This window comes from Urocitellus parryii, chromosome 3, assembly GCF_045843805.1.
Source record: "Urocitellus parryii isolate mUroPar1 chromosome 3, mUroPar1.hap1, whole genome shotgun sequence".
Taxonomy (NCBI): domain Eukaryota; kingdom Metazoa; phylum Chordata; class Mammalia; order Rodentia; family Sciuridae; genus Urocitellus; species Urocitellus parryii.
In genome coordinates, this window is record NC_135533.1 from 200,210,702 (window position 1) to 200,236,336 (window position 25,635).

The 25,635-nt window shown below is 44.4% G+C and overlaps 1 protein-coding gene across 1 annotated transcript in view; it reads right to left on the reverse strand.

Annotated features, from left to right (window-relative positions):
* Positions 1 to 1,895: 1,895 nt before the first annotated feature.
* Positions 1,896 to 25,635, reverse strand: part of LOC144253522 (trafficking kinesin-binding protein 1-like) — a 29,875-nt gene continuing 6,135 nt past the window's right edge. Inside the window, 11 exon segments of the mRNA XM_077795677.1 lie at positions 1,896 to 2,076; positions 2,079 to 2,444; positions 8,985 to 9,301; positions 10,287 to 10,523; positions 12,073 to 12,149; positions 16,439 to 16,576; positions 17,273 to 17,347; positions 18,796 to 18,926; positions 19,881 to 19,959; positions 21,925 to 22,033; positions 22,884 to 22,984. Of these exon segments, the coding sequence (XP_077651803.1) occupies positions 1,967 to 2,076; positions 2,079 to 2,444; positions 8,985 to 9,301; positions 10,287 to 10,523; positions 12,073 to 12,149; positions 16,439 to 16,576; positions 17,273 to 17,347; positions 18,796 to 18,926; positions 19,881 to 19,959; positions 21,925 to 22,033; positions 22,884 to 22,984 (1,740 nt within the window). The 3' untranslated portion in view covers positions 1,896 to 1,966.

Genomic DNA, 25,635 nt, shown 5'->3' on the forward strand with positions numbered 1-25,635 from the left:
TCCCAAGACAGAGGATGCCCCAAGTCTTCCCACCGAGGCTCATCTGTCTGCCTGTAACTCACTGGTTGTATACAGAGAGCCACCTGGAGCCTCGAGGATGATTTATGTACAGAGTAAAATACTTTCCACATTCCAAACATCAAAATGGTTCTGTCATTCCCAACAGAGAAAAAAAGAGCCAAATCAGAGTACATCCTTCCCCCTCTGATGAGCTTTTAGAGATGAGTCTTATCAGGAAAACAAGTTCAAAAGAACTCTAGGTCATTCAAACAATGAGACCGTCCCTAAATTAATTTTAACAACCTAGATAATTCCTTTTTGAATTCACATATCTTGAGCCTGACCCTTCTACAGTTTCAACTGTAACTGTGCATGCCTCACCTCAAATAACATTGCTGGGGTGGATTTGCTGCAGGTTTCAGTAAGGAGGGCCTAGGAAGAACGGTCACTGCCTATGGTGACTTTTTAGTCCTCATGACTAGTCTCCTGGCTCCTTTCCACCAGGAGCTGCTCCCTTCCTTTTTATGTAAGCCAGTGCTTATGGTTGGGACTTTAGTCCCATCACCAGTTCCCTCTCTCCCTCGGTCCTCCAAGAGAAGTTGTTTGTCAACATGACAGCTTCTGTTCAACTTCTCGAAGATGCACCCAGTGGTGGTCCTTGAACTTCCTGGATTCACCTTCTACCTGTAAAGCTGTGGGGAGGGCACTGTCTACCCTTTCAGCACAAGTCACTCAGATACTGTTCTTCAAGGACACCTGCCTGCCAGATGGCCACTAGGACAGAGGTAGGATGGCTAACACAGCCAGTTGCCCTTGGTTGACGGTGTAGATACTACATAGATAAGCATCTTCATTTTTGCACAAACTTAATCCGGTAACTTAATTGCTTAAAAAAAATCAAACCATAAATAAATCTAAATGCTAAACAATTGTCAACTTTACCTATGACTCCTTGGAAGTTGACAACAAAGGAAAAAGAAAAGTCAGGCCAATTCAAGTCTCTTGACCACAGCTGTCAGAAATTAGCCAGGGGATGGGAGACACCACCAAGAACCTTCCTGCCTTGTGTTTTTGTGGGGAGTGTTGGAGTCTCTGCAGATGAACATTGTGAATCACAAAGATGAATGTCCTTCCTTCAAAGGTGGTGACTCAGAAATGTTACAAGGATGACAGCACTGGGTCAATTCATCTTTTTCAGGGTCTGTCCCCTTATCACACAGAGCTTTGCAGCATGTGGATCTGGGAGATCCAGGAAGAGTAAAGGGTAACTATCTGGGGCATAGGGTGACCACAGACCCTTGCTCCCAGGGCCCTGAGTAGAAAGCTTCCCATTCTAGGGTCAACTGAGATGTGGGTCATTTTACAAACTCAGGCTCACCTTCGGAGACTGAGGTAGGGGGGTCGGGAGGCAAGATCAGCTCAATGTCTTTTCTAAATTCATCTAGAGTCCTCTGGAAGAACTTAATGACATTCTGTTAGGGTTTATTTGGTTAAACACTTTGAAAAATTCCACTTTGAACATGTGTAAGCTAGAAAGAAAGTGACATATATGCTTTCATTGAAGTAATTAAAGTCAAAAGGCTGGTATATCAAGTGTTGTCTGGATCCTGAACATTTTCTGGGCTTCTCTCTCTCTCAGTGCAACCCACAGGTAACAGATTTGTCATGTGCTTTCAGAATGACCCAGAACTCACAATTCCCCTAGTGCTGCTCAGGTCAGCCCCGATCAGTCAGGAAATCACTCTAGAATCTTCCCCTCAGACATGGGGCAATACCGATAACAGGAAGAAGGGTCCTGATGTTCTTGGGAGGCCAGTAACCCACTTCTTTTTAGCAGCCTCTCCTGCTCCCATTTAAAAATCCCTGCACCTCCAAGATGGGCAGGGGCTACGCCCATTTGTTACAAAAAGGAGGCAAGAGACTCTGTATTAAAAAACAGAACGGCACAATGGGAATGCTTTAATTGTCACCCACACAGACGAGCGGAAGCTACAGACAAAGAGCCACTACAGATGATGCCCGGAACAGAAGTGAGAATGGCCCAGAACTCTGCCTCTGGTAAAGGTGCCAGGTTACAGGACTTATTGTGGTGCCCTCACCAGACCCCTCCTCCTCCTCCTCCTCCGTGGCTGCTGGCATCTCCTGCATCTCCTCTGGGGAAGCCTGAGGCCGGCTCGGGTAACTTCTGCTGCCTGAGACAGTCACGTGTGCTCGGGACCTCTCACCTGAGGTCTCTGGGTGCTGAACTGGCGTGGAGGTAGCTAGGCCCGGGAGAGAAATGCGGTCACCTGTGTCATCTTCTTCAAAGTCGTTAAGGCAGTACACTTCATCCTGGTCAACATCCAGTGTCCGGAAGCCCTTGGTGACCACACCGGGCCGGGGGTCCAGGATGCCCCCAAGGTGAGGCTGGGCCAGCTGCTGCCAGTGGTGAAGGGTGGCAGAACCTTGCAGGAAAAAAAGAGAGAGAGAGAGAGAGAAGGAGGGGGTAAGGGCGAGATTTAGGATGGAGTCTAAGATGCTGTGGCAAGGATGACAGCACTGGGACAATTCCTCTTTTTCAGGGTCTGTCCCCTTATCACACAGAGCTTTGCAACATGTGGATCTGGGAGATCCAGGAAGAGTAATGATGCTTAGTGTGAACCCAGGGTAGGGCCTAGCCTGCTCTGGGACTGCAGAAGGCATATCATTATAGCTGCCTTAACCCTTCCTGCTGTGAAACAGTCACTAATCCCCACCACACCCGGAGGGGGCACCAATTTAAGCAATCAACCTTTTATTTGGGAGGGGGGTACTAGGGGTTGAACCCACGGCATCACACATGTCAGACAAAAGCTCTATCACCGAGCAACACTCCCAGCTTCTTAATTTTTATTTTAAAACAGGGTCTTGCTAAGTTGCCCAGGCTGACCTCAAACTTGCAAACCTCCTTCAGCCTCCTGAGTAGCTGGTATTATAGGTGTGCACCACCATGCTGGGCTCAAACAATTTTTTTAAGTAAAATGTTACACTGTATGTCAAGGAGGTTTGGTGATGCTCTTTATTTTAATCAACCAATGCCAACGCCCCAAACCAACACAGCATCATTTTACAAATACAAGAGGGAAAAAACATGGGGCTGGGGGTGCATATATACCAATTTCATGCCAAATACAGACCGCTGGGAACAAGGAAGGCTGAGACTATACAAAATCCACCCCGGGAGACACACAGAGAAAAGCAAAAGGAAATTAAAGCACACGGAGGTAAGTGATAGTCTGATTGTCACCTCCTTTACTTGGGTTATCTGCATTCTGCCAGCAACCTTGAAAGGCTGCAGGGTTAGGGAGGGGGAACTGGGTGGAGAGAGGTGTGATTTAAGAACACGGTAAGTCTGCACAGAGGTCTAAAGCCAAGCAGCCAATCTCTTCAGTGATACCAGACCCTGGGACTCAGATGACATTGTGGAAGGTCTGTAATAACACCGGAGTGTGTCTTTGAGGACTTCAAGGTGTCCCAGGTGTGGTACAAAGATAAGTATTCCAAGGCCAAGCATGCTTGGGAAACCTAGGTTCAGAGGTGTGTTTGGGGAAGAACATCTCACCACCTGCTCTGGTGGCTTGAGTTTCTGCCCAGCCTATTTGATAGAACAAGCCTTTTCTCCCCTTGAAACACTTAGTCATGCCTCACATGAAACCAGCGTTCTGGGGACAGCCTGGGAGACTGGGAGTTCAGGATCTACTATATAAGGACAGGAGTCACCCAAACATAGCCACACAAATAAATACCCAATGTTCAAGACAGAGGTGTTTAGAGAGGCATTGAAAGTGCTCTTAGATACCCACCTCAAGATCTGCCCCAGCCTTATATGTGCACAGGTAGGAAGGCAACCCACTTAACCTGCATCTACTGACTATAAATTAAAAAATATTCTACGTGCAAAAAAGGAAAAAGCTAACACAGAGGTGAACATAACAAAAGAAGTTATATCCCAGACCTGTCAGAACATCTAAAGCAGTTGTTCTCAACTGGGGACAATTCTGCCTGCCCCCCTAGGGATCAGTTGCCCAAGTCTGGAGACATTTTTGGTTGTCACAACTGTGAAGGGAGAGAAGGATGCTTATGACACCTCGTGGGCAGAGGCCAGAGATGGTGCTGAACATCCTAAACTGCACAGGACAGTTCCACCACAAAGAATGATCCAGTCCCAAATGTCACCAGCAATGAGACTGAGAAGTCCTGTTCTGGAGCTGTGGTTCTTAATGTTCAGATCTCCTGAGAATCTGAAGGAGGCCGCAGACCCTAAAGGGAGTTCATGTGCCAGCAACGCTACGCAGATATGGTCAGGGGTTCAGAGGGATCCCAAGTGCCCAGTGCTACAGCATCTGTTTTATAAAGCTACCTTGTATCGAGACACGTCTGCACGCCTGTCTCAGTGTTTTGACATGCATCATATCAACTAAATGGTTTTACATATGAGTCCATTAATTCACTCCTCAAAACCACCCTAGGCAGCAAGAATTATCACTCACTCACACATGCCAGGTGGAAAATGGAGCATTCCTGAAGTTTGATGATTTTTCAAAATCAATTAGTTATGGCAGAGCCAGGATTCAGTGACAAAGGCCAGGTTCTTACACTGCCCCCTCCCTAATGTACAGGTCTGAGAACAAGCTAGGGCATCAGTGTTCTGGCCAGGAAGCCGGGCAAGGTGAGCAGCAGTGGCTGGCCCCCAGCTGCATTAAAAAGTCAACAGCAAAATTCCCAGGTGGGTGTCTAGGTCCCAGCAGGAGACCCACACGTTCCTGTGGGGGCCAGGGGCTTCTCTGCCACTATTGGGACTCCCATTTATACTATCCAAGGGCCCACTGGCTGTGCCGGCACATTTCCTAGCAATAAAACAGTATCAGGGAGAAGACTTAAGCCACTGTCCTGTCTAACATGGGACTGCACCCTAGGGTCTTAAACGCTGACAAAAAATTCCTAGTACAACATGTCCATGTCTCCTCGACCTGTGGAAGGGAGGCCAAGAGACTCTGGAAAGTGAAGAACAGTGGAAAGGAAGTGTCAGCTTTCCTCATTCCTCCTAAAAGGGGCTCAGGATGCTTAAAATCCACTGGGAAAGGACGCAGGGAAGCTGGAGGACTGAGCCCTAGAAAGAGTCCCATAGGCTTGGATCTTCCACCTGTTTCACAGGTTACCCCTCACCCACCCACCCATGGATAGGGCTCTAGAAATGAGGCTACAGTGGGTCTTTTGTTTGGATTTAAGGAGGCTACAGAAATGCATGGAATTAATCCATTCCCTGAAACCACATAGCCTAAGAAACTCCGTACAATTTCCCCTGAAATATGCTGAATGGTGTATCATACTTCAATTTTTACCCCATGCCTTGGGCATCCCCTACTCACATAAGAACAGTCGACCTTTACTGACCACTTAAGTGTCAAACACTCTTCTGAGAGGTCTATGTCTATAACTTGTTTAATTTTCACGATAACCCTGTCATCTCTATTTTACAGACAAGGACACTGAGCACAGGGAAGTAAAAGTAACTTTCAGAAGGCACACAGGTGGCAAGCAGCTCATCCGGGCCTGAAACTGAGACGGGGAACGTGTCCATTCTCTTAATCATGTAGAAGGCCTCTCAGCAATGAGGCAGCCTCATATATGTAAAGCCTCAGGAGTCTAGAAAATAACGTCCCTGATTGGGCTCTCCAGTCCCCATGCAGGCGTTTTATATGCTGCACAAGTGACTCCTGGTGAAAGCCATCTCCAGCCCAGCTGTTCAATTTCAGATATGCCAGGCTGTGGGGCTCAGGAACCCTTTACTCCTTGCTAGTTTTCAGGCTCCAGCAGGGTTTGCTGAACCTAGCACCTGTGCAGAACACCTCCTGCCTCCCAGCCCTGCCATATCCCCAGCCAGAACCCACACCTAGGAATTCTATCCATCTCCTGGCTGCCTGAAATCTTTCATGTGACACAAAGAGGCATGAAAATTAAAGAGTAAACATGAATCACATATTCAGAGCTGATCCCAGGTTGCCAATTTCCTAGGCCTCTTTTTTTTCCAGTTTACTACCTTGCCTAGCTTCCTTTACAGAGCAGGAGAAGCACTGTGCTATTAGCTAATATCACCTAGGACCTAGGACCTGCTTACTCTTCCCACCCTCATGATTACAGGCTGGGGAAAGAGGCAAACTTTGAGTTCCTGGTTGGCACCAAAACCAAAGAGTTCTACAGAACAAGGGTGTGGAGAGCAGGGAAAACATAATTATGGTCACGGCCCCCTTCCCTCTGTCTGCTTTCTTCCACACCCCACTGTTTTATCTGAAAAGTTTTCCTCTAAAGAGAAGAAAACCAAATCTACTATGTCAGAAGAGCATTGGGGCTTAAAAGTCAGAATAAAACCTGCAGGATAACACACAGCTTAGAAGTGTATGCTTTCCCTCATTACATAGTAAGTCGTTTCTTTGGAAGTATCGCCTCAGTTATAATGAATCAGAAAGAAGAACAAAACAGAGGGAAGAAACACCACCTTCCTCAGTCTTTTTAACACTGATTTATCCCTCTTTCCAGTTGGAATATTTTGTTTGTTCTTTTACCTGCTTAAAACTCATAAGATGCAGACCTAAGAGTGCTAGGCTAGCATTCTTAAACATCTAGCTCAGCTATTTCGGTTGACACAATAAGCAGATGGCAAGATTAATCAAATGGGTAAGAAATGGTCTGTCTGCTAAGATCCCACCTAGCACTCTCCAAGGGCTTCAGCCTAGATGCCTTCACCTAGGCTGGTAGATGGAGATCAAGGGAATCCTGTCAGGTTCTCATCTGGGTCAATGGAAAAGGATAATGTAGGAACATGATCCCAGCACAATGCTGGCCCAGGTCTCAACACTGATACCTGGGCCCTTGAGACCTGAGCTGCTGGAACTAGAGTAAATTTGAGGTGCCTAAGTTTTAATAAGTATCTGTTGGGTGCTAGGCACAATACAAAACACACTGCATTAACTCTTCACCACAATCTATTTAACGACTATAAGCCTATTTCACAAATAAGGAAAACAGCTAAATAGATGGGTTATCTTATCAAATACTATAGTTACAGGGTACAGAAGCTAAGCTTCAGGCAGACTTCTATGTCACATCCCCCCTTATCAAATTAAACACAGTAACACAACAATTATAGAAGGAGTAATAAAATATTGCTTGTATTTTAAACAGCTAAGAAATCAGAGAACTACAAAATGGAGCCCAAAGGATCTTTATCATGAGGATGAGTTACAGGGTGTAGTGATAAGACATGACTTTTTAATGGTAGTAATTTAGCTTCTTGGGAACAGGGTGCTACAAATGAAATTTATCTTGCATATCAAGTGGGATTTTCTCTTATTCTATTAACTTATCACAAAAATATTTCTAAGTCAGAGGTTAGAAGAAATAAAGATGAATTGGTCAAAATAAATTTTTAAAAATCTCATTCTGCAATATACTTGGGAAATTAATCCAAAAAAACATATTCTTAGATGATCCAATGAAATACAGTAAAATAAAGAAAGGAAAGGATAGAGATGATAACATCCAATGATCTTTGAGAGACAAAGGAAGGAAAAGAAAAGAAAGGCAGAAAGGAAAATTGCAGAAATGGAAGATTTTATTGAAAGGAAAACAGACATAATTGAAAATCAGAAAACAATTGCCAAGCTTACAACTGAATAAATAATTTTAAAAAAAGAATGAGCCATCCCTTTTCTGAAATCTAGAAAGGCCCTAAATTATACAATTAAAAATTACCATGGAGACAAAAAACAGCCCATTTTCTTCCCTCCTTTGGAAAATAAAGGATTTTGTCATGTCTTGAATCTTTAACAAGCACAACCTAATCTTACAGCCTGCATTTTCAACAGGGAAAAAACAGATGTCTTTGAGGTGAGAAAAATTATACTCCTTTTAGGCACAGAATATATATTTTTATATTTGACATATATCTACATATAGATTATATATGGAGTACATAAATGATATTTCTGTGATATTAAAATTGCATGGTGGGTGCAATTAGGTAAAAGTGTCTAAAAATGGTTCTTAAAGAGGTAATAAATGTTGAGAAGTATTGACTCACAGAAATTTTGGCTTTGCATCAGAAATATAATGCAGAATTCTAAAACACCTTCTCAAAGTCTCTGTGGGTTTCCACACTAAAGGAGTGAAAAATGAAAACTACAAACATGGTGGCTCTTGGCAGGTAGCAGTAGGCACAGGGAAAATGTTTTATAATACCCAAAGCAAAAAATGAAAAAAGGAGAAAGAAAACAAAAGTTGAGTTTTTCCATGAGTCTAATCAACCAAGAAGCCCTGACACTAAAAAGTGAACTGCCCCTGCAAAAGGGTGGCTTAAACTAGAGAGCTACAAAAGCTCACTGGTCTACACAGCTACCCTTTCCTGGTTACCAAACTGCAGACTCTAGGAGTCTTGCTCGGAACACTGCATCTGTAGAAAGCCATACTCTTTGTATGAAGATCAAATCAGAACACATGAGCCCACAGATCATTTTCACATGGTTATTGAAAAAGAAAAAAGAAAAAAAATTATGGTAGTTGCTTGGCACTACTCCTTGATGGCAAAATGTCTAACAAGTGAAAGTGTGAGCTCCCTATAATCCTCAGGCATGGCTAATGATTTTCGGGGTCTGTCAGCAGTGCCTCTGCCTCTCCAAAAGGTCTCATATCTAAGGCACTAAGGCAAAAGCAAGAGAATTAGAAGGCTACTGTGTGCATCTCCCTGGGGTTACTTCGGTGGCCGGGGCATGCACTGCCAAACCCACTGAGGCAGCAACAAGGCCAGGTTATGGGCCACCCTCAGAGGAACTCGAACCAGCAGCGTGGGTGGCTGTCACGGAAGAAAAAGGAGTAGGTGTGGCAGCGGTGGCCACGCCTACTGTGGTGGATGAGGGACCACAGGGAGTCGCTCAGGAGGACAGAGAGGGGCCGTGGCCCCTTGCGATCACCTTCCAGCGGCTTGACGATCTGCAGCTTCTCGGGCAGGTAGGAGCGGCTGCTGAAGGACATGCCCGAGAAGCCAGTGAACTCGGAGCAGCGCGAGTGCGTGCCCAGCGACATGATGCTCTCGGTGGGCGTGAGGGAGCCGCTGCGCAGCTCGCCCTTCTCCGCCAGCTCCCGCAGCTTCCTCTCCTGCTCCTCCTCGAAGAACCTCCACTCGGACAGGTAGTTCTCCTGGCGGAGAGACAGCCGCCGCAGGGCCGTCTCCAGGTCATGGGAGCCGGGCGTGCCTGGTGTGCCTGGCTTCTTGCTCCGCTCCTCGTTCCTGCAAGAAGAAATGCCATGAGGGTGCAGCGGGGCAGCCGGCAGGACTGTTGAGATGGGACAGACCCAGAGGACAGCTCCAGGGCGGGCAGCTTGGCTCTGCACGCAGGACTAAGGAAACCAAGGCCAGCGGCTGAAATGGAGGCAAGAATGGAGAAACAAATGCCTGTCGCCAAGAACTACTTCACTCTGTGGGTGTGAACTAGTGTTTTTTTCAGAAGGGCCATGGCACTAGGGTAGAATGAAAATTGAAGTAAAATTCACCCCCTAGTAGCATCTCCCTCCTGAGCCTGCAGGAAGAAACCTTCCATAGGCTGCAGTTCCTCGCTACCAGAAGGGCAGCCAGCTAGTTCAAGAAGAGGCTTCTCTTTCCTCTTGAATTAAAGGAGCTGAATTTTAACTCTAAAGCAAATCAGCTCTGATCAAGGAGCTTCTCATCTGTCTTACTCTCTTGGTCCAGAAGAATCAGTTTTGATAAATAAGAGGACAAGGGTGTAGAAAGTAGGCAGTGCAGGGTTGGGGGAAGGATCTGCAGGACTTCAGGACAGGGAGGAACTGACCACTGCACAAAGCGCCCAACCTGCAGACCCACAACATGGCAGACATTTGCTAGGTGACTGGGATGCCTGCACCCCACCTCCACAACAAACAAGACAGAGAGCCTGAGTCCTAAGCATTTTCAACATTCAACTACAAAGGGGTTCACAAAACAAATGTCAGTGATGATTAATGGAAAAACATATTTATCAATCCTCTTCTTCAACAGAAAAGCATCAACTTGTCACACCTCTTTCAACTGGGTAAAATATCAGTCTCAAGGATAAGGATGAGCTTGGTGGGTTTGTAGAATGTATTTGGAGAAGTACAGGTCTAATTTTCCAGGCAATTCTCATCAAGCTCCCTCTGATGACTAATGAGCCTCTGGTTCAACCCATACTACCTCTCTTCTCTCCAAAACAGACACAGAAAACTCCCAGCTCACTCACCCCAGATCTGCTGCTTCAGTTTCCAAGATAATGCTGTTGGTCTTGTTATCAAGGACAACATTGCCAACATCACTGCCATAGAAGCTGGACCGGGGGGTGCTGACACAGCTGGACAGGAGGGAGTTCATGGCTGAGGACTGGTTGGAGCCAGGGATGTTCATGGGAGAAGGGGTCAGTGACCTCTGCTTGACAACCTGGTTGATGTTTCTCACAGTCTCAAAGACACCCTTCTGGTGACTGCAGAGAACACACAACATCCATGAGTAAGCAAGTTAGATCTTCCACAAAAGACCAACTGATGGCCCACAAAGACACCTGGCCCTCAAGAAACCCCTGAGCAGTCTACTATATCCTGTGCTTTCAACATCTTTCTTAGGGTGTTGGGTGCCTCTTCATAACGTGAAAACAGAAGACTCAACACTCACTGATTCCAAGACTGTAATGCACAGTTGTATACTAAAGGTGATACTAGCAAAGGTGACATTGCTTTTCATGTCCCGAAAGCTTGACCTACAAGTAAAAACTCTTAAGTATAACTTATGTTGAGCTGGGGTTGTGGCTCAGTGGTAGAGCACTTGCCTAGCACATGCGAGGCCCTGGGTTCAAGCCTCAACACCACATAAAAAAATAAATAAATAAAACAAAAGCATTGTGTCTGGCTACAACAACAATAAAAAAAGTAAAACTTATGTCTCCTAGCAACTACTCTTCTTTCATAATATCCACTCTAAAGCAAGCTCTAGGAGGGCAGTGTTCACTATTGAGCACTGAAGCAGCAACAAGGCCAGGTTATGGGCCACCCATAATCCTGGCTATGCTATCACAGTGCAGCTCAATAAATCTTTGTAAAAGGAATATTTATTGACTATTCCTATTAAAAAAAAAGCAAGACCCCAAATCAGTCTTAAATTTCCAGAATGAAATGATAAATATCAGATTTTTCTATTTTCACAAACAGCTATTTCTAAGAGTAGAACCACACTTTGATGCTAATTCATTCTCTTTTGAGGAGAAAAGGGTAGATATGTTCCATAATGGCATTTCCTTTGGGGCCACAGAGGGCTTCCTTCGCATGAGTACTGAAGTCCTTTGGACACTGATACACCCAGGGTCCCATTAAAGATCTGTCTGTGGAGTATGGATACAGAGAAAACACCACAAAATCTGGTCTACAGGTTCCTTATAATAAGCACCTTGGAGCAGGCCAAGAACCAGATCTTAAGTTAGGAAGAGAGATGTTGAAGCTGATGTCCCTACATGCATCCAGAAAGGAAATTGAAGCCTTGCTCACACCACTGAAGAGCCCTCTGCACATAGTGGGGTCATAGTGGGGCTTGATAAATATTTGTAGAACAAATATTTGTTGACCGAGCCTATATGCGCGTCAGGTCCTGGGTTTGATCCTCAACACCACATACAAATAAATAAATAATAAAATAAAGGTATTTTTTAAAAAAGCAAGACTTAAAATTGATCTTAAATTTGTACAATGAGAGGATAAATATCCAATTTCTTTTTTTTTTTTTAGAAACTGCTATTTCTAAGAGCAGAATCATACTTCAATGCTTCACCTCTTCTTTTCCAACTTTCTAGAAGTTTGTAATATATCTTCACAACCTCTCAAGAGGAGATGAGGGATGATGTTAACTGCATTATCTTATGTCCCTTTATCACCTGGGAAGGACCACAGTCATTACTGTTGATACCTAAGACCTAGTTTTTGAGCACCATGGGTCACAAGTCATTCTCTGGGAGATTTAGCGCTATAAAAGTGGTTTAGCCTTACGTGATGTCTGGAGACTCAGGCTCTTCCAACTGCAACTCCTTGCGCATCGTTCCCTCGATCTCTGCAGCCAAGGAGTCCTGAGAAAAGCCAGAAGACACATGAAAAGAGAGCAGCAATTCAAAGGGTCTTTCTCTATAAGAAGCTTGTAGCCAGGGGAGCCATTAAAGAATAAACTGAGGCATCAGAAACCCATAGACTTTCTGAAACACAGCATAAGGTTAAGAGCATTCTCTATGGTCTCTATGGTAGAGACCCTGGCTATGCTCTCACAAAGGCAGGTTCTGAACATGGCTGCACCATCAGGCCCTGAGTATAATGTCTAAAGTGCTGCTGAGTGTCTGAAAGATCCCATGTTCCCTTAGCCAAACCACAGAGCTACAACTATGGCCACGAAGAAGAACAGAGAATTGGGAGGGCAGAGGGGAGTGTGTTCAGAACAGTGGGGACAGATGAGTTTGAAAATACCCCCAAGCTTATAAACGGTTAGCTATGACATCACAGCCCACGTGGGCCACACTAAGTTATTGTCCTCCCAGGCCACAGGGTCTGCTGCAGCCCCTTGGCTCACCCAGGATTCTGGTACTGAGGTTGGATGAAGGCCCTCCAACTTTACTTCCTAGGCAGGTACTCCCCACCTTTATAGAGCAGTCTAGTTCTGCACTAGATAGAGTCTCTATGTAGACCACTGGGTTGTGGGCACTATCATCTCTAGGCCTCTGTCCTTAACCTCCCCTGGCCTCCCACAAGGGAAGGCCCTCTCCCCACCAACCCACCCACCTTCTCTATGAAAGGCATGATTCCTGTTCCACTAGGAGCCTTGCATTTGCTCCCAAGCAGACCCCAAACATAAGTTCTTGCTAGTTTTCTGAACAGCTCACTCATTTCTCTTTCTACCTAGGTTGTGAGCTTTGGGATGAGGGAAGAGCCAGTCAACGATGACTTCTCACTTCCCCAGTGGTCCAGGCTCCAAGCTGAGACTCAACAATATAGATTGCCTGATGGAACCCCTCTCCTATACCACCCACTGTTCCTCGCTATTTGAGGAAGAACCTAACACAGTCCCTCCTCACAGTGATGTGGCAGATGCCCATGGGGTCACATGTGTTCAGAAAAGCAGCTGCTGAGCACCAGGGGAAGACATGGAGGTAGGATAACCTAAGGGGAGGGCTAACTCCACGCTAACCCACAGAACTTTTGGCAGTGATGGAATGTCCTCTATACTGTCAACATGATGGCCACTAGCCTAGCACTTGAAATGTGGCCAGTATGACTGAAGACTGACTTTTTAATTGTACTTAATTTTAATTATTTAAATTTACATAGTCAGGTGTGGCCAGTGCTTCCCAGCGGGCAGTGCATGGAATCTCCTGGGCATCATCTCCTGGGCCCCATGGTCCGCAGGGACACTCCAGTCTGAAGCTGAACCAAGTGTGGAGACGGCAGAGGAGCCAGCAGGAAGCTCCATAAGTAAAGGGCTAGTGAGCTTGTTTTCAATCCTAACTCACAAATAAGCCATTTTACTTCATAATTACCACCCACAGATTGCCATAAGCATAAGCCTTGTTGAAGGGCTTCCCTGGGTGAGTCTGAGGTCTGTTAAGGTGAGGATATTTTTCTTAAGACTTCTATTCACCATGTGGTTTATATCCAGAGTTCTGTGGAAAAGAGAGAAAGAAGGGACCTTTGTATACCCTAAGAAAAATGAGATACCAAACTACTAATTTCAAAACCATGCTGGGGCAAGTCATAAGTGGGCTCCATGACATTTTGGAGCCATGACCCCCTCTAATCTAGCAATCCAGGGAAACCTATGGATGCCTTCTCACAATACAGTTTTTTAAAAAATAAAATAATTAGGACTATAACGAAGACAAATTATTTACTTATGTATGTATTTGGCTTCAGGAATGATAACTGATTTTGACATGGAGATTAGTTAGCATCACTGGTATTTTGAGGCATCTGTGACAACTGGTATTGCTATATAAATACCTATGATTTCTACTGGTCATAGATGGTGTTCACATCACTGTGGCTTGTTGCCTATCTTCATGGAGGAAGGACATACTGAATACAGTTAGGGATTAATGAAAATAACACATGATTTTCCCTCCAAGTTCACAGGCCTCCTGAATTCCATCTGTGGATCCTAGATTAAGAACTCCTGCCATAAGGCAAAAGAACTGGGAACACCGTTACACAAACTACTACTCGCTGTTTTATTCTACAATTAGAATGGCAGGGAGCGAAAGAGACAGAGCTGGGCGTTCTGCTCCAGAAACAGTCATGGTATGATCTTTAGAACTGTTTTAAATACCTTCAATGCATAACGCACTTTAAAAATAGCCATCCTCAAAAACTGGGCTTGCCAACAACTACAGAAAAAAGCAAACAAAAGCTTTACTTCAGCAAATATGAAAGCTGAGACTCCTTCCAGAAGGAAAAAAAATGAAGTACGTGTTTTCAATTCAACTTTTCCCTTACAATGGTTTGGTTTTCAAAGACAGATTTGTCCTTGAGAGTAGGAAAGGCAGTGGAGTGAATCCAGGTACTTACAAAACAAGACAGCCCCAGGAGCTCACTACATCAGACTGAGAAGCCAGGAAAGAAGGAAACCCAGGCAAGAAGCCTGCAGAGCTACACAGGCCAGGGGGAAGCCTCAAGCAGTTACTGCTAGATTGGGAAACTTGGGGGACAAAATATTCTTTGCTTTTATTAATCATCCATCTGCCCCTTAGAAAACCGACTCTTAACATTTTTCTTTTTGATTTCCCTTACATGTCAATCAAGTTGGGTTTTTTTTTAAATTTTTATTCTTTTTAGTTGCAGATGAATACAATACCTTTATTTATTTTTATGTGGTACTGAGGATCGAACCCAGTGCCTCACACGTGCCAGGCAAGCGCTTTACCACTGAACCCCAGCCCCAGCCCCTCAATCAAGTTTTTAAGAGAGAAAGGGAGAAAGGGTCTGAGGTTGTGCCTAGCATGTGTGAGGCACTGGGTTTGATTCTCAGAACCACATATAAATAAATAAATAAATAAAAGATCCATCAACAACTAAAAAATATTTTTAAAAAAAGAGAAAGAAAGAAAGGGAGAGAAAGGTCTAGTCTGACTCTAATATGTAAAAGCAAAGAAGAGAGATCGGGATTTAGGAAGAAGACCCAACAGAGCGGGGAATGGCAGGATAGTGTCCTCCAGGGTCAGCAATGGGAGAATAAAGGGAAAAAGCTTAAGAAAAGGGGGATCAAAACCAGAAGGGAATTGGTTTTACAAACTTATATAGTCATCTATTTTTATCTCATTGAGATGAACTTCTTTCCAAATCTGTTCTCACCTCAGAGAGAATTTGGTATTTCATCAAATCATGAAAATGAAGACTGAATATAAAGAAGTTCTTGATAGTTTGTTCTTTAGGCCTTCTATCCATCAATCATCCTTTCATCCATCTGTGCTTCCTTCAGCCATCATCTATCCATTCAGCCCACCAGCCAGCCAGCCATCATCCATCTGTCCATCCATCCATCCATTCATCATCTGTCCACCCATCCATTCCACCCACCCACCATAATTCAGCATCTATTAAGGATCTACAATACTACAACATACAAATTGTTGTGTTTGGTACAGAGTATTAAAGGGAGGAAGGGAGAGAAGAATATTACTAATAAGACATTCCTCTCCCCTTCCAGGGATTTATACTGATAGAAGATAAAATAAGTAAGCTGATTTCCCTATAACCAAATGCCATGTAGAAATGACCAGACAAGGAGCTTAACCCTAATGCTGTCCAGAGAGATTAACCTCCTGAAAAATCCCCTTCTCTAACACATTCCCCCTAAAGCCCCAACATGAAACAAATTAAGTGGGGCTAAAGAAATAAGGTTGTGTGAAAATAGTATGAAAAAAAAAACAAAACAAGAAAAATTGTTTAGAGATCACAGACACCAAAAGTCACCAAGAGAATGATTCATAAGTATACAGAGATCCAACAGAACTGTATGGCACTTTAAGAATTCTGGAATGTACTTTTGGAGCCAAAAGAAATAACACATACTCAATAAGGTTAGGAAAAAAAGTCATGTAGAAAATACATCCAAGTAAATCAAGTTCATAGTAAATTTATGTTTTAATGGCAGGAGTAGGAAAGACAACAGATTTAGAGGGATGGAAAATAAAGCAACAATCTGTCTTATGCAGTTAAGAAGACATCTACTGGCCTCACTTGCCCTTGACTGTGAAATAAGAGGCTAAGTATAAACGCCCAACTCCAGTGCTCACAATATCAGGCACCACGGCCATCCTACCCGACAAGCCTCCCTGTGGGTGGGAAGAGGGGTGCTGGGAAGAAAGCACCAGCTCACCATGGGAAACAGGCCCAGCGAGTGGTAGCGCCGGGACGTGGTGTTGGGCATGGTTTTGTTCCTGAGGTTCTTCAGCTCTTCCTGCGCTTCGTGAAGCATCTCCATGCACTCTGCGTACTTGTCCTCCAGCTCACGCAGCTACAGAAGACCAGGAAAGATGCAGAGGTCAGGACCTCATGAGTAGTCGGGCGCATGTCCCCCACAAGAGCCAGAAACACACATGCAATCTAACCAGGCCTCCAGTGTGGAACAGCTGCCCTGCTGGCCAAATAGCAAAAACTCTCAAGATTGGTTTTTCTTTGACTTTTACTTAGAGTCTACAGTCTCAAAAATCTCCTAAAATACCAACAATGAGCAACATGGATAAAACAACCTTAAAGGAACAGAAAAGCAAACCAGCACACCCTGCTTCAAGGCATATCCTTGAACAGGCTCCTCTCAATCCATATGTTGCATGGTTTACACTGGTGAGCATTTACAGAGCCAAGATTTAGCAGGTGCCAGGCCCTGGGCTGGTGTGGAGCATGGTCTCCCTGTGCTCACAACCAGCAACAGGGGCAGCAGGCGCAGAACCAAGGTGAAAGCTATATTAAAGTCAATATAAAAACAGTTGTTCCTCAGCAACTTAGTGAGATCCTGTCTCAAAATGAAAAGTAAAAAGGGCTGGGGATGTGGCTCAGTGGTTAAGCACTTCTGGATTCAACCCCTAGTACAAACAACAACACCAACAATAAAAACAGTTGTTACCATGGACATGACCAAAGCCTGTCAAGGGAATATGCTCTAACTTCACTGGAACCAAAAGCCCTCAAGAGGTAAGGAAGACACACCCACCTCAGCCGTGAGCTGCCGCTGGGCATCCTTGGCAGCTCCCAGGTGTTGGACGAGTTCCTCATTTTCCACTGCACACTAAAACACAGCAAAGACACGTAAGTAGACACCAGATAAGCCCAACTCTTCCCCTCATTACCTGATCCATTAGGACCCCATCCCCTTTCTACAATGAAATGTATTATCTCAAACTGGAGTAAAATTTTGTCTTATATAATTTTGAAGGTCTTACAGTCCAATTTCCACTCCCTACCTCCAATGTAAAGGCTGCTTTCTAGAAGCCAGTCTCTCTCCTTCCTTCCATCTTTCTTCTTTTTCTCTCTCTGCTTCTTTCTTCCCCCTTTTCATTTTCCAAAATTATTTAGCCTCTCACAGCAAAGGTTTCATATGGGAAACAAAACTGTTTTTTGCCATTTCACTTAATCCTCAAGGGGCTACTTCTACTGCACAACATACTTGGTGCACTGAGTCCAAACAAATACTAGGCAGGTGATTAAATTAAAGTTCAGAACTTCACATCAACAGCACCTTTTTATTTTATTTTATTTTCTAAATAATGTCCTCCTGTGGGATTTCTCACAAGGACAGTCATAACTGCATTGTAAATTATCTTAGTTGAGTTCATTGAAAAATAAGAATTGAAATCCATTTAATTACAATAAATGAGGAATGGACACACAACAAGTAATGTCTACAATAGTCCACCCTTTGACTACCCAACATCATCTATATAACTCTTCATGACCATAGAGCGAACTCCCATCCTTACCCCCAAAGCTCATCAAAGTACTGAATCTACCTCAAAGTGGAGACCTCTAGATGAAGAGCACTGTGCTTCATCAGGTCTCAATTTAGATTCTAGGGAACTGGTAACTTAGACACTTTCAAATACATGCCCTGAGCACATCATATAAAAGTACTGAGAAATAATAATAATAATAATAATAATAATAATAATACCACCTCCCATTAAGGAAAGAAGAGGAAGGAAAACATAGAGTGGCAGAAGTAGAAGAAAGTAGAATTGGGCAGGAAGAGAAAAATTTCTTGTTTTGTAAGTACAGTAACTCTCATTACCCTGGCCTCTGGCCTCTGGAGGAATGTTACTTCTCTAATTAATTAGTATGGTCACATCTAGGAATGTCACACTCAGAGGAGAATGTACTCATGGAAGGCTGCTCCACTCTAGTAACCCAATTCCTGCTGGTGTAAATTTGGGTGCTGGGATTGCACTAAGGACTGAACAACCACAGGCTATTGTCAAGCATAATTACTGTGACCAGTATATTAGCTTCTAATGAATTCCTGCAGCACCTTTTTTGATGAATTCTATTAATCTGTAGATTATTCTCAGGAGGTAAGAGGTTATGAAAAGACCCTTTGCCAACTCAGGGCCACAAGACATTTTATTACTGAATCCACTAAGCTTTTTCTCCAAAGGGGCAGCACACACTCTTCTAGAGTAATGGCCCCTTCCCATCTTGGCACAACCACTGTGGTGTTAGCCAGAGTGATAGAAGCCTTACAGCTTTTGCCTTTTTCTGCAAGTCGACGATCTGTGACAGCAGGTGCGTGATCTCCTCTTGCTGGCGGGCAGCATCTTCAGTCTTCTTGGCCAGCTCCTCTGAGATGCTGGCAATCTGCACGTTGGCATCCCCTTTGACAAAGAAATGACAAAGAGTAAGAGAGAAAACTACACACACAGACCAGAGAGAGTGGTTTCCTGGTGGTTCACACATGAAAACCCATCTTTATGGGGAGGAGTACAGAGGGTACATGATGAAGGGATGCATAGTGACTGTGTTCTTCCATGGTGAAGCAAAGTGGCTTCTCAGGACTCAGTCAGTCATGAGAAGGAACATGATCTTCCCATGGGCTGTCATCCTGGGCTCGGTGCAAGGGCCTAACCCCACTGATCAAGTCTGTCTCCTCAGAGCCTGATTAGGCAGGCACTGGGAGTCAGCCAGGAGGAGACACCCCAAACATGGTACATCTGGCCAAATCTCAACATTCCACACATGAATGGATCCATGTCACCAACAGGAAGCCCTGCTACATGCACCTTGTTCTAGAAATCCCAGTTGCTGATGCATACTACAATTCCCTTTGGTTTTCATTCCTATTCAGACATAACCCATTTTATAAGACTTAAACACGGGGTATGGTTCATTTGCTTAGTATTTTGATGAAATGCAAAAGATTCTATTTGCCCTTTTATCTTACCTTGCAAACTTACAATGGAGAAAATGGTAGGGGGGTACTTATTTGCAAAACTGAGAACTCAGGCCTCAATTTTCACAAATCAAATCACTAAAAAGCAGTTTTCTTCATATTCTCAAGCCAGATTTCTGTATCTGAGCCTAACTTTGGCATTTAATAATTCTAATATTCCAGCAGAAAGCCAAAATTAAATATCCCTTTCAGAAGAAACTGAGATAATATATGGTTAATGGCCTAGAACCCAATTCACAAATGGGGAGGGTGTGCCATACAAGGTCAGGGAGCCTGCTCTTCATCAAGGATGATACAAAGCCATTGGGTCCTGACAATGGGAGATACAAGGAAGTAGAAGCTGGGGTGGGGGTTGGGAGCGAGTGGGCAGGGGACATACTCAGCTCCTTCACACAGTCGTTGACCAGCTGCTGCTCCTTCTCTTCGTAGGTGATGGTTTCTGTCTTTAGCTGGCAGGCCTGTAGAAAAGGCTCGGGTCAGGACCCAGCACTCACACTGCACTGTGACTTGCCATGCGCATGAGGGCGAGGCATGGAGCAGGGGCAAACCCGAGTCTGGGAAGTGCTGGTCAGTATCTCTTCACCTGTCATTAGTTAGGCCCTCAAGTACAAAACATTTCCTGCTTAGTTAAAGGGACACTCTCAAAGCAGAAAATTGAAAAACACACACCACTAGATGGCGCTACACAAAGCCAGCACCCAAAGGCCACACAGCAAGCTCTGTAAGATTCTGCAGGAGGGTCTGCCTGTTCATTTGTCTGTCCAGCTCATAGATATAGACACTGCTGTGGCTCTCACAGTGCCTAAGACCCTGCCCTGCCTATGGCAGGCATCCTAAGGAAAACCACAGGACTAGGGCTGTAGCTCAGAAGTAGAGTGGTTGCTTAACATGCATAAAGCCCTGGGTCCAATCTCCAGTACCATTAAAAAAAAAAAAAAAAAAAAGCCAGGTGTGGAGATCCTAAGGACAAGGATAAGCACACATCATATGAAGCTAATGTACACTCTATCACTACTCTGTGCCAGGCACTGAACTATGAGGTTCTGAGTTGGAGTTAAACCTGCTGTGTTCAGCATATGGTCCAATACAGAAAATTTAGAGACCCAAGAGCCGTCCCAGGACCCTGGTCAGCTTCCTCCAGGAAGAGATCTGAAGGATCAGTGAAAATGATGCAGTTTGAGAAAAGGTGTCTCAGAGCCCTCTGATCCTGGCTGTAGAGAGAGAGATACTACATTTCTGAGAACAAAGGCAGGACAGTGAGAATCTATAGATTGGGATCAGATTCCCTCACTGACTTTAGGTAAGATTCTGACAGAGGGTGGGATTGCTGGGTACTCAGAACTGGGGCATCTCCCAAGGGCTGGAACGGCAGTGCTAGACTCAGAATGGGAAACACTGGGCCTGTAATTGGCTAAGCCACTGGCTGGCAGAGCACAATGGGGCAACCTTGGCCTCTCAGGGTTGTTTTCATTAGGAAGTGAAGAGCTGGAAGAGGTGAAGTCTACAAGAATAGGTCTTCCAGAAAACCATCTTGTTAGGTTCTTTCCAATGCGCGGCAATTTCAAGGTGACAGACAGTCTGCCCCACTGAAGGGGCTCAAGGGAGTCTAGGGCCAGCTTAGGTGGGCACACAGCCTGAACCTGACATCATCCCTCTGGCTAGAGAACACAAACCCACTGCCAATTAAGACAAATAGTACTAAATTTTTATGCATCCATGTTTTTAGAGAAGGGCAGTAGGTGAAGAGGAAAAGTGTGGGCTGAGAGTCACATAAATGTCCAAATCTTGGCTTTGTCACTTACTACAGACTGTGGGACCCCGAGATATCAAAACACTTAGCAGCCTGGAGCCTGGTTTTCTCACTATAAATGGGAATCAAAGTAAGCAACTTGCAGCCTTGTTGTAGAAGATTAAAAATTATAATAATAACATACGCAAAGTGCCAGCGTAGTACCTTGCCAATAAAGGGAACTCTCTAAAGCAGAGTTTCCAAGTTGCCTCAGCTCAACCTTTTTAAGTCAACTGTTCAAGGAACATGTCTCCAGGCTCTGGAGGCACTGTTTCTTTGGAGCCCATCTGACTACAGTAACATGAAAACTGGCTTCACCCCCACTCTCAGTCTTTTCCTACACATTGAGACCAGAGCTGAAGAACACCGTGGAAAGACCCTATGGTGAAGGAGGAGAGATCTGCACGTCTTCTCAGTCCACTTGCTGCAGGATTCAGCACCTGGGAAGGCAGTGTCCAGTGCAGGGGTGAGGCCTGTCTGCTGAGTATGCCCAGCAAGCCCAGGCTCCGTGGTTCTTCCAGAGATGGTGGCCTCTGAGGACAGCACTATAACTGTGGCTATTCTCGCCAGATACAACAAACAGGGCCACCACCCTTCCAGTGGGTGACAAGGACAGGGAGGGAGTGCACTTCACCTCGGATCGAAGTACAACGTTCTCCTCTTCTAGGTCCTTCAGCTTCTTTTGAAGAGAATCCAAATGAAAGTAATTCTGGACTGAGGAGGATGACTCATTCCTCTTCAGCCTGGGAGAGAAAGTGCGCTTACCATCTGGGGAGGGTGATGTCTCCTCCACTACCTAGCCAGCCCACCTAGAGACCCAGAAGGGCTGCCTCAAAGAAAGTTTGTGAGGCTTGCAATTAGACTGCTCCCTAATGTCCAGGAAAATAGCACCCCAGTGTACACCCCTCTGTCCACAATTTGCAGTTGCTACATTACCTCAGAATTCAGAGGGATGGGATCTACACAAAGCCAACACAATTCTGGAAAGCCAACACAATTATTTGATATTTAGGATGCACTTCTATGTTCTAAGAACTGCTTTAAGTATTTTGCATGTATTAACTCGATGCTAGAACTCTATGACTTAACTGCTATTAGTAGCTCCATTTTACTAATGAGGAAACAGCACAAAAATTAAGTAACCTGGCCAGGAGCATGCAGGTTAAGTCGCAGAGCTAAGATTGAATTCAGGCCATCAGGCTCTAGAGTTCCACACGGGGCTCTGCTGACTTTCAGAACAGCCCCCACACCTTCTGTCCCAAGGACCTGCCATGGCACCTCCAGCTTCAGAACCCTGTGTTCCTTTAACAGCAAAGCCCACCTTTTTTTTTTTTTTAACCTGTTAACACGCCAGGGCAAATCAACTGACCTGACAAGTAAGCAATAAGACCCAGTAAGAGGAAAATTTAAAACCTGCCCTTCTATGTCCCACAAAAATAGTACAAATCAATCCATCTGAGGCACTTAGAGATGCTTATTCTGGGGAAGGCTGACCTGTGCTGCTGGTGGAGGTGATCCTGCCTAGGTGACTCCAATGACATCAACAGCAGCCTGTGCCCTGGCCTCCAGAAACACAGCCCCCAGGTGACTTACGGGGTTGAGCAGACAGACTCCGGCTCGCTCTCCTCCGCAGCACTGGTGTAGAATTGGAGCAGCTCATCCTTCATGGACAGCTCATGACGGAGCTGAGAAACCTGCACAGACAAGAGCCAGGCCCACCTTTTGCTTTCTAAGAGGTGATAATGTCCTCCTTGTACTCAAATACTTACTACTTAGAGACAAACTTCCCATTGAAAATGAAGACACTAGTCGGTTGGTTATGTGCTACTCAACAAAACAGGGGTTTCTAAGAGTTGAGTCTGATCCCACTTAAGAAAAACAGAATCTCCTTCTCTAAATTAATAATTTTAATTTTGGTATAGAAAATGGACACGAAGGCTCTAGAATGATGATGGAGGACATGAGATTACTTCTGGGCTTTGGAAGTAGTTAGATGACCAGCTGGACACACTACCAAATGAAAGAAGAGGCCTTTCACTTCTGCTGGAACCAAATCCAACTCAGAACAGGATCATCGAGATGCCAGCTCTGGTGGGCTGCCGTAAGCAGCTAGGCCACTCTACCTGGAAGCCCACACAGCCCCACCTGGTGACTGATACACTTTCATGGGGCTCCTGGCCACTCTCGGTCAGTCCTTGCTCTGTGCTCAACAATCACTAGACAGAAATTTCAGATACAGGAGGAAAAGAGCAACTATCAAGAACTGATCACACAACTACTGCTATGGTGGTTTTGCAAATCATGGAGATTTATTTCAGGTTTTAAAGTAAAAAAAACTTTTGCTATAAAACTCTTCATTTGCCCTTCCAATATTTAGTACTGATGAACATGAAATCAGTACTAAAAAGAGTAGTGCAACTCTGTTTTCTTTCTTATTTAGAACTTGATGTGAGGTCTATGGTTAAGTCCAATCTCTGACCCAACACAGGGAGTGAATTGTTTCTCCCGAGGAGAAGCCAATTTATTATATACACAAAGGCTTTAACACCTAGACTGATCATTCAATGATGTGCCAAAGAGGAACATGCTATACTTTGTAAATTCAAAGCTTTTCCAAGGCAGGGGGACAAAACATTTCCAATCCCAGAGAATAGGATATTTTTTGTATGTGGTAAGGAATTCCATGAAAGAATGGTAATGTGATTTACTGGTTCCTGAGTGGCATGTTCCTCTGCCCAGAAGGGGCGAGGTGGCTACTAGGGAGGCTGAGGGCAGAAGGATCACAAGTTCAAGCCCAGCCTGGGCAACTTAATGAGACTCTGTCTCAAAATTTAAGAAATAAATAAAAAGGTCTGGGGATATAGATCAGTGTTAGAGTACCCCTGGGTTCAATCCCTCGTTTCAACAACAACAACAACAACAAAATTGCAGTCTGAAAACAATAGAAGCAGCCTAAATGTCCATCAATAAATGGACAAGGAATGATTTTTTAAAACATGGTATATTTATACTGTGGAGTTTTATTCAGCTATGAAGAGTAATGAAAATATTTCATTTGCAGGAAAATGAATGGAACTAGAGAACATGATAAGTGAAATAAGCCAAACTCAGAAGGCCAAGGGCTTTATGTTTTCTTTCATATGTGGAAGCTAGAGAGGAAAAATGAAAAGAAAGTGGATAGAAATCTCACATAAATCTAAGGAAGATCAGTAGAGGAAAGGGTAAGGGACCAAGGGGAGGAAGGAGAAAAGGGGAAAGGGTAATACTAGAAAATGATATTGTCCAAATTATAGTGTTATACTGTTTGCATGTAAGAATGTGTTAACAAAAAATACCACCATTAAGTATAAATATAATGTACCAATTAAAAAATGAAAAATTGTAAGAAGGGTCCCAGGCTAACGCCCACACTTTCTTCATGGTCACCTAAGAGAAGGGAGGACGACTTCAGGTCACGATGCTAGGGGCAGGGAAGACAGGGGTCGACTTTATTTCTCCTAGAACACAACAGTATTCTACTTCACCATCTTTAAAGATAGCCTGGGATTAAATCTTTTCATATAGTATGACAACTCAACTTCATCTTATTAAAATTGCCATTAAACCCAGGTTGGGAATCGTTTCAGTGAGAAGAAAATTTGATTACATCTTAGGGACATGGGTAAGGACGCACACTCCCAATAAGGAAGTTCCTGATAGAAAAATAAGAGAGAAGCTTCCTGTCAAAAAAAAAAAAAAAAACTGTCAAAATTTCACAGTCAAAATTCACTGTGGAAATAGGGTGACAGGAAACAAGGGCCTGACTCTCAGCTTCCTGCTCCTGTTCCAGAAGCTCTGGCTGACTCCATTGCTTCCTTCCTCCTGGCCACACCACATGGCTTCAGAAAACAGGTGTGGATCCTCCTCATCCTCTTAGGATAAGTCTGATAAGTCAAAACATTTCGTGCCCTTCCTGTAGCCATTGACAGTCACCAGCCAAGATGGGCATCATGAAAATAACAGGGTTTTTTCCATGAAAACAATAGGCTAATTTTTTTCCTATACATATGATATTACATTACAAGGATGAATGCCAGTCACCACCCTCCCCTGCAGCAGGAGGTGGCCTTCTCTGGCCCAGCCACCTTCTGCTCACTTGCTGTTGTGTTGGCCTGTATGTGCTTCTGCTGAGCATGGAGCAGCTCTGAGGTTGGAGTCTGCACTTTGAGAAGGTGAGGACTGTGACCGGTCCCTGCTGCCCAGCCTGCCTACGTGACAGGGTACTATAGGCCTACTAACTAAGGACTGTGCCTACCCTGAGAGACCCGTCCATGATGTGTGAAGAAAGAGCTGCAGGACACCAGCT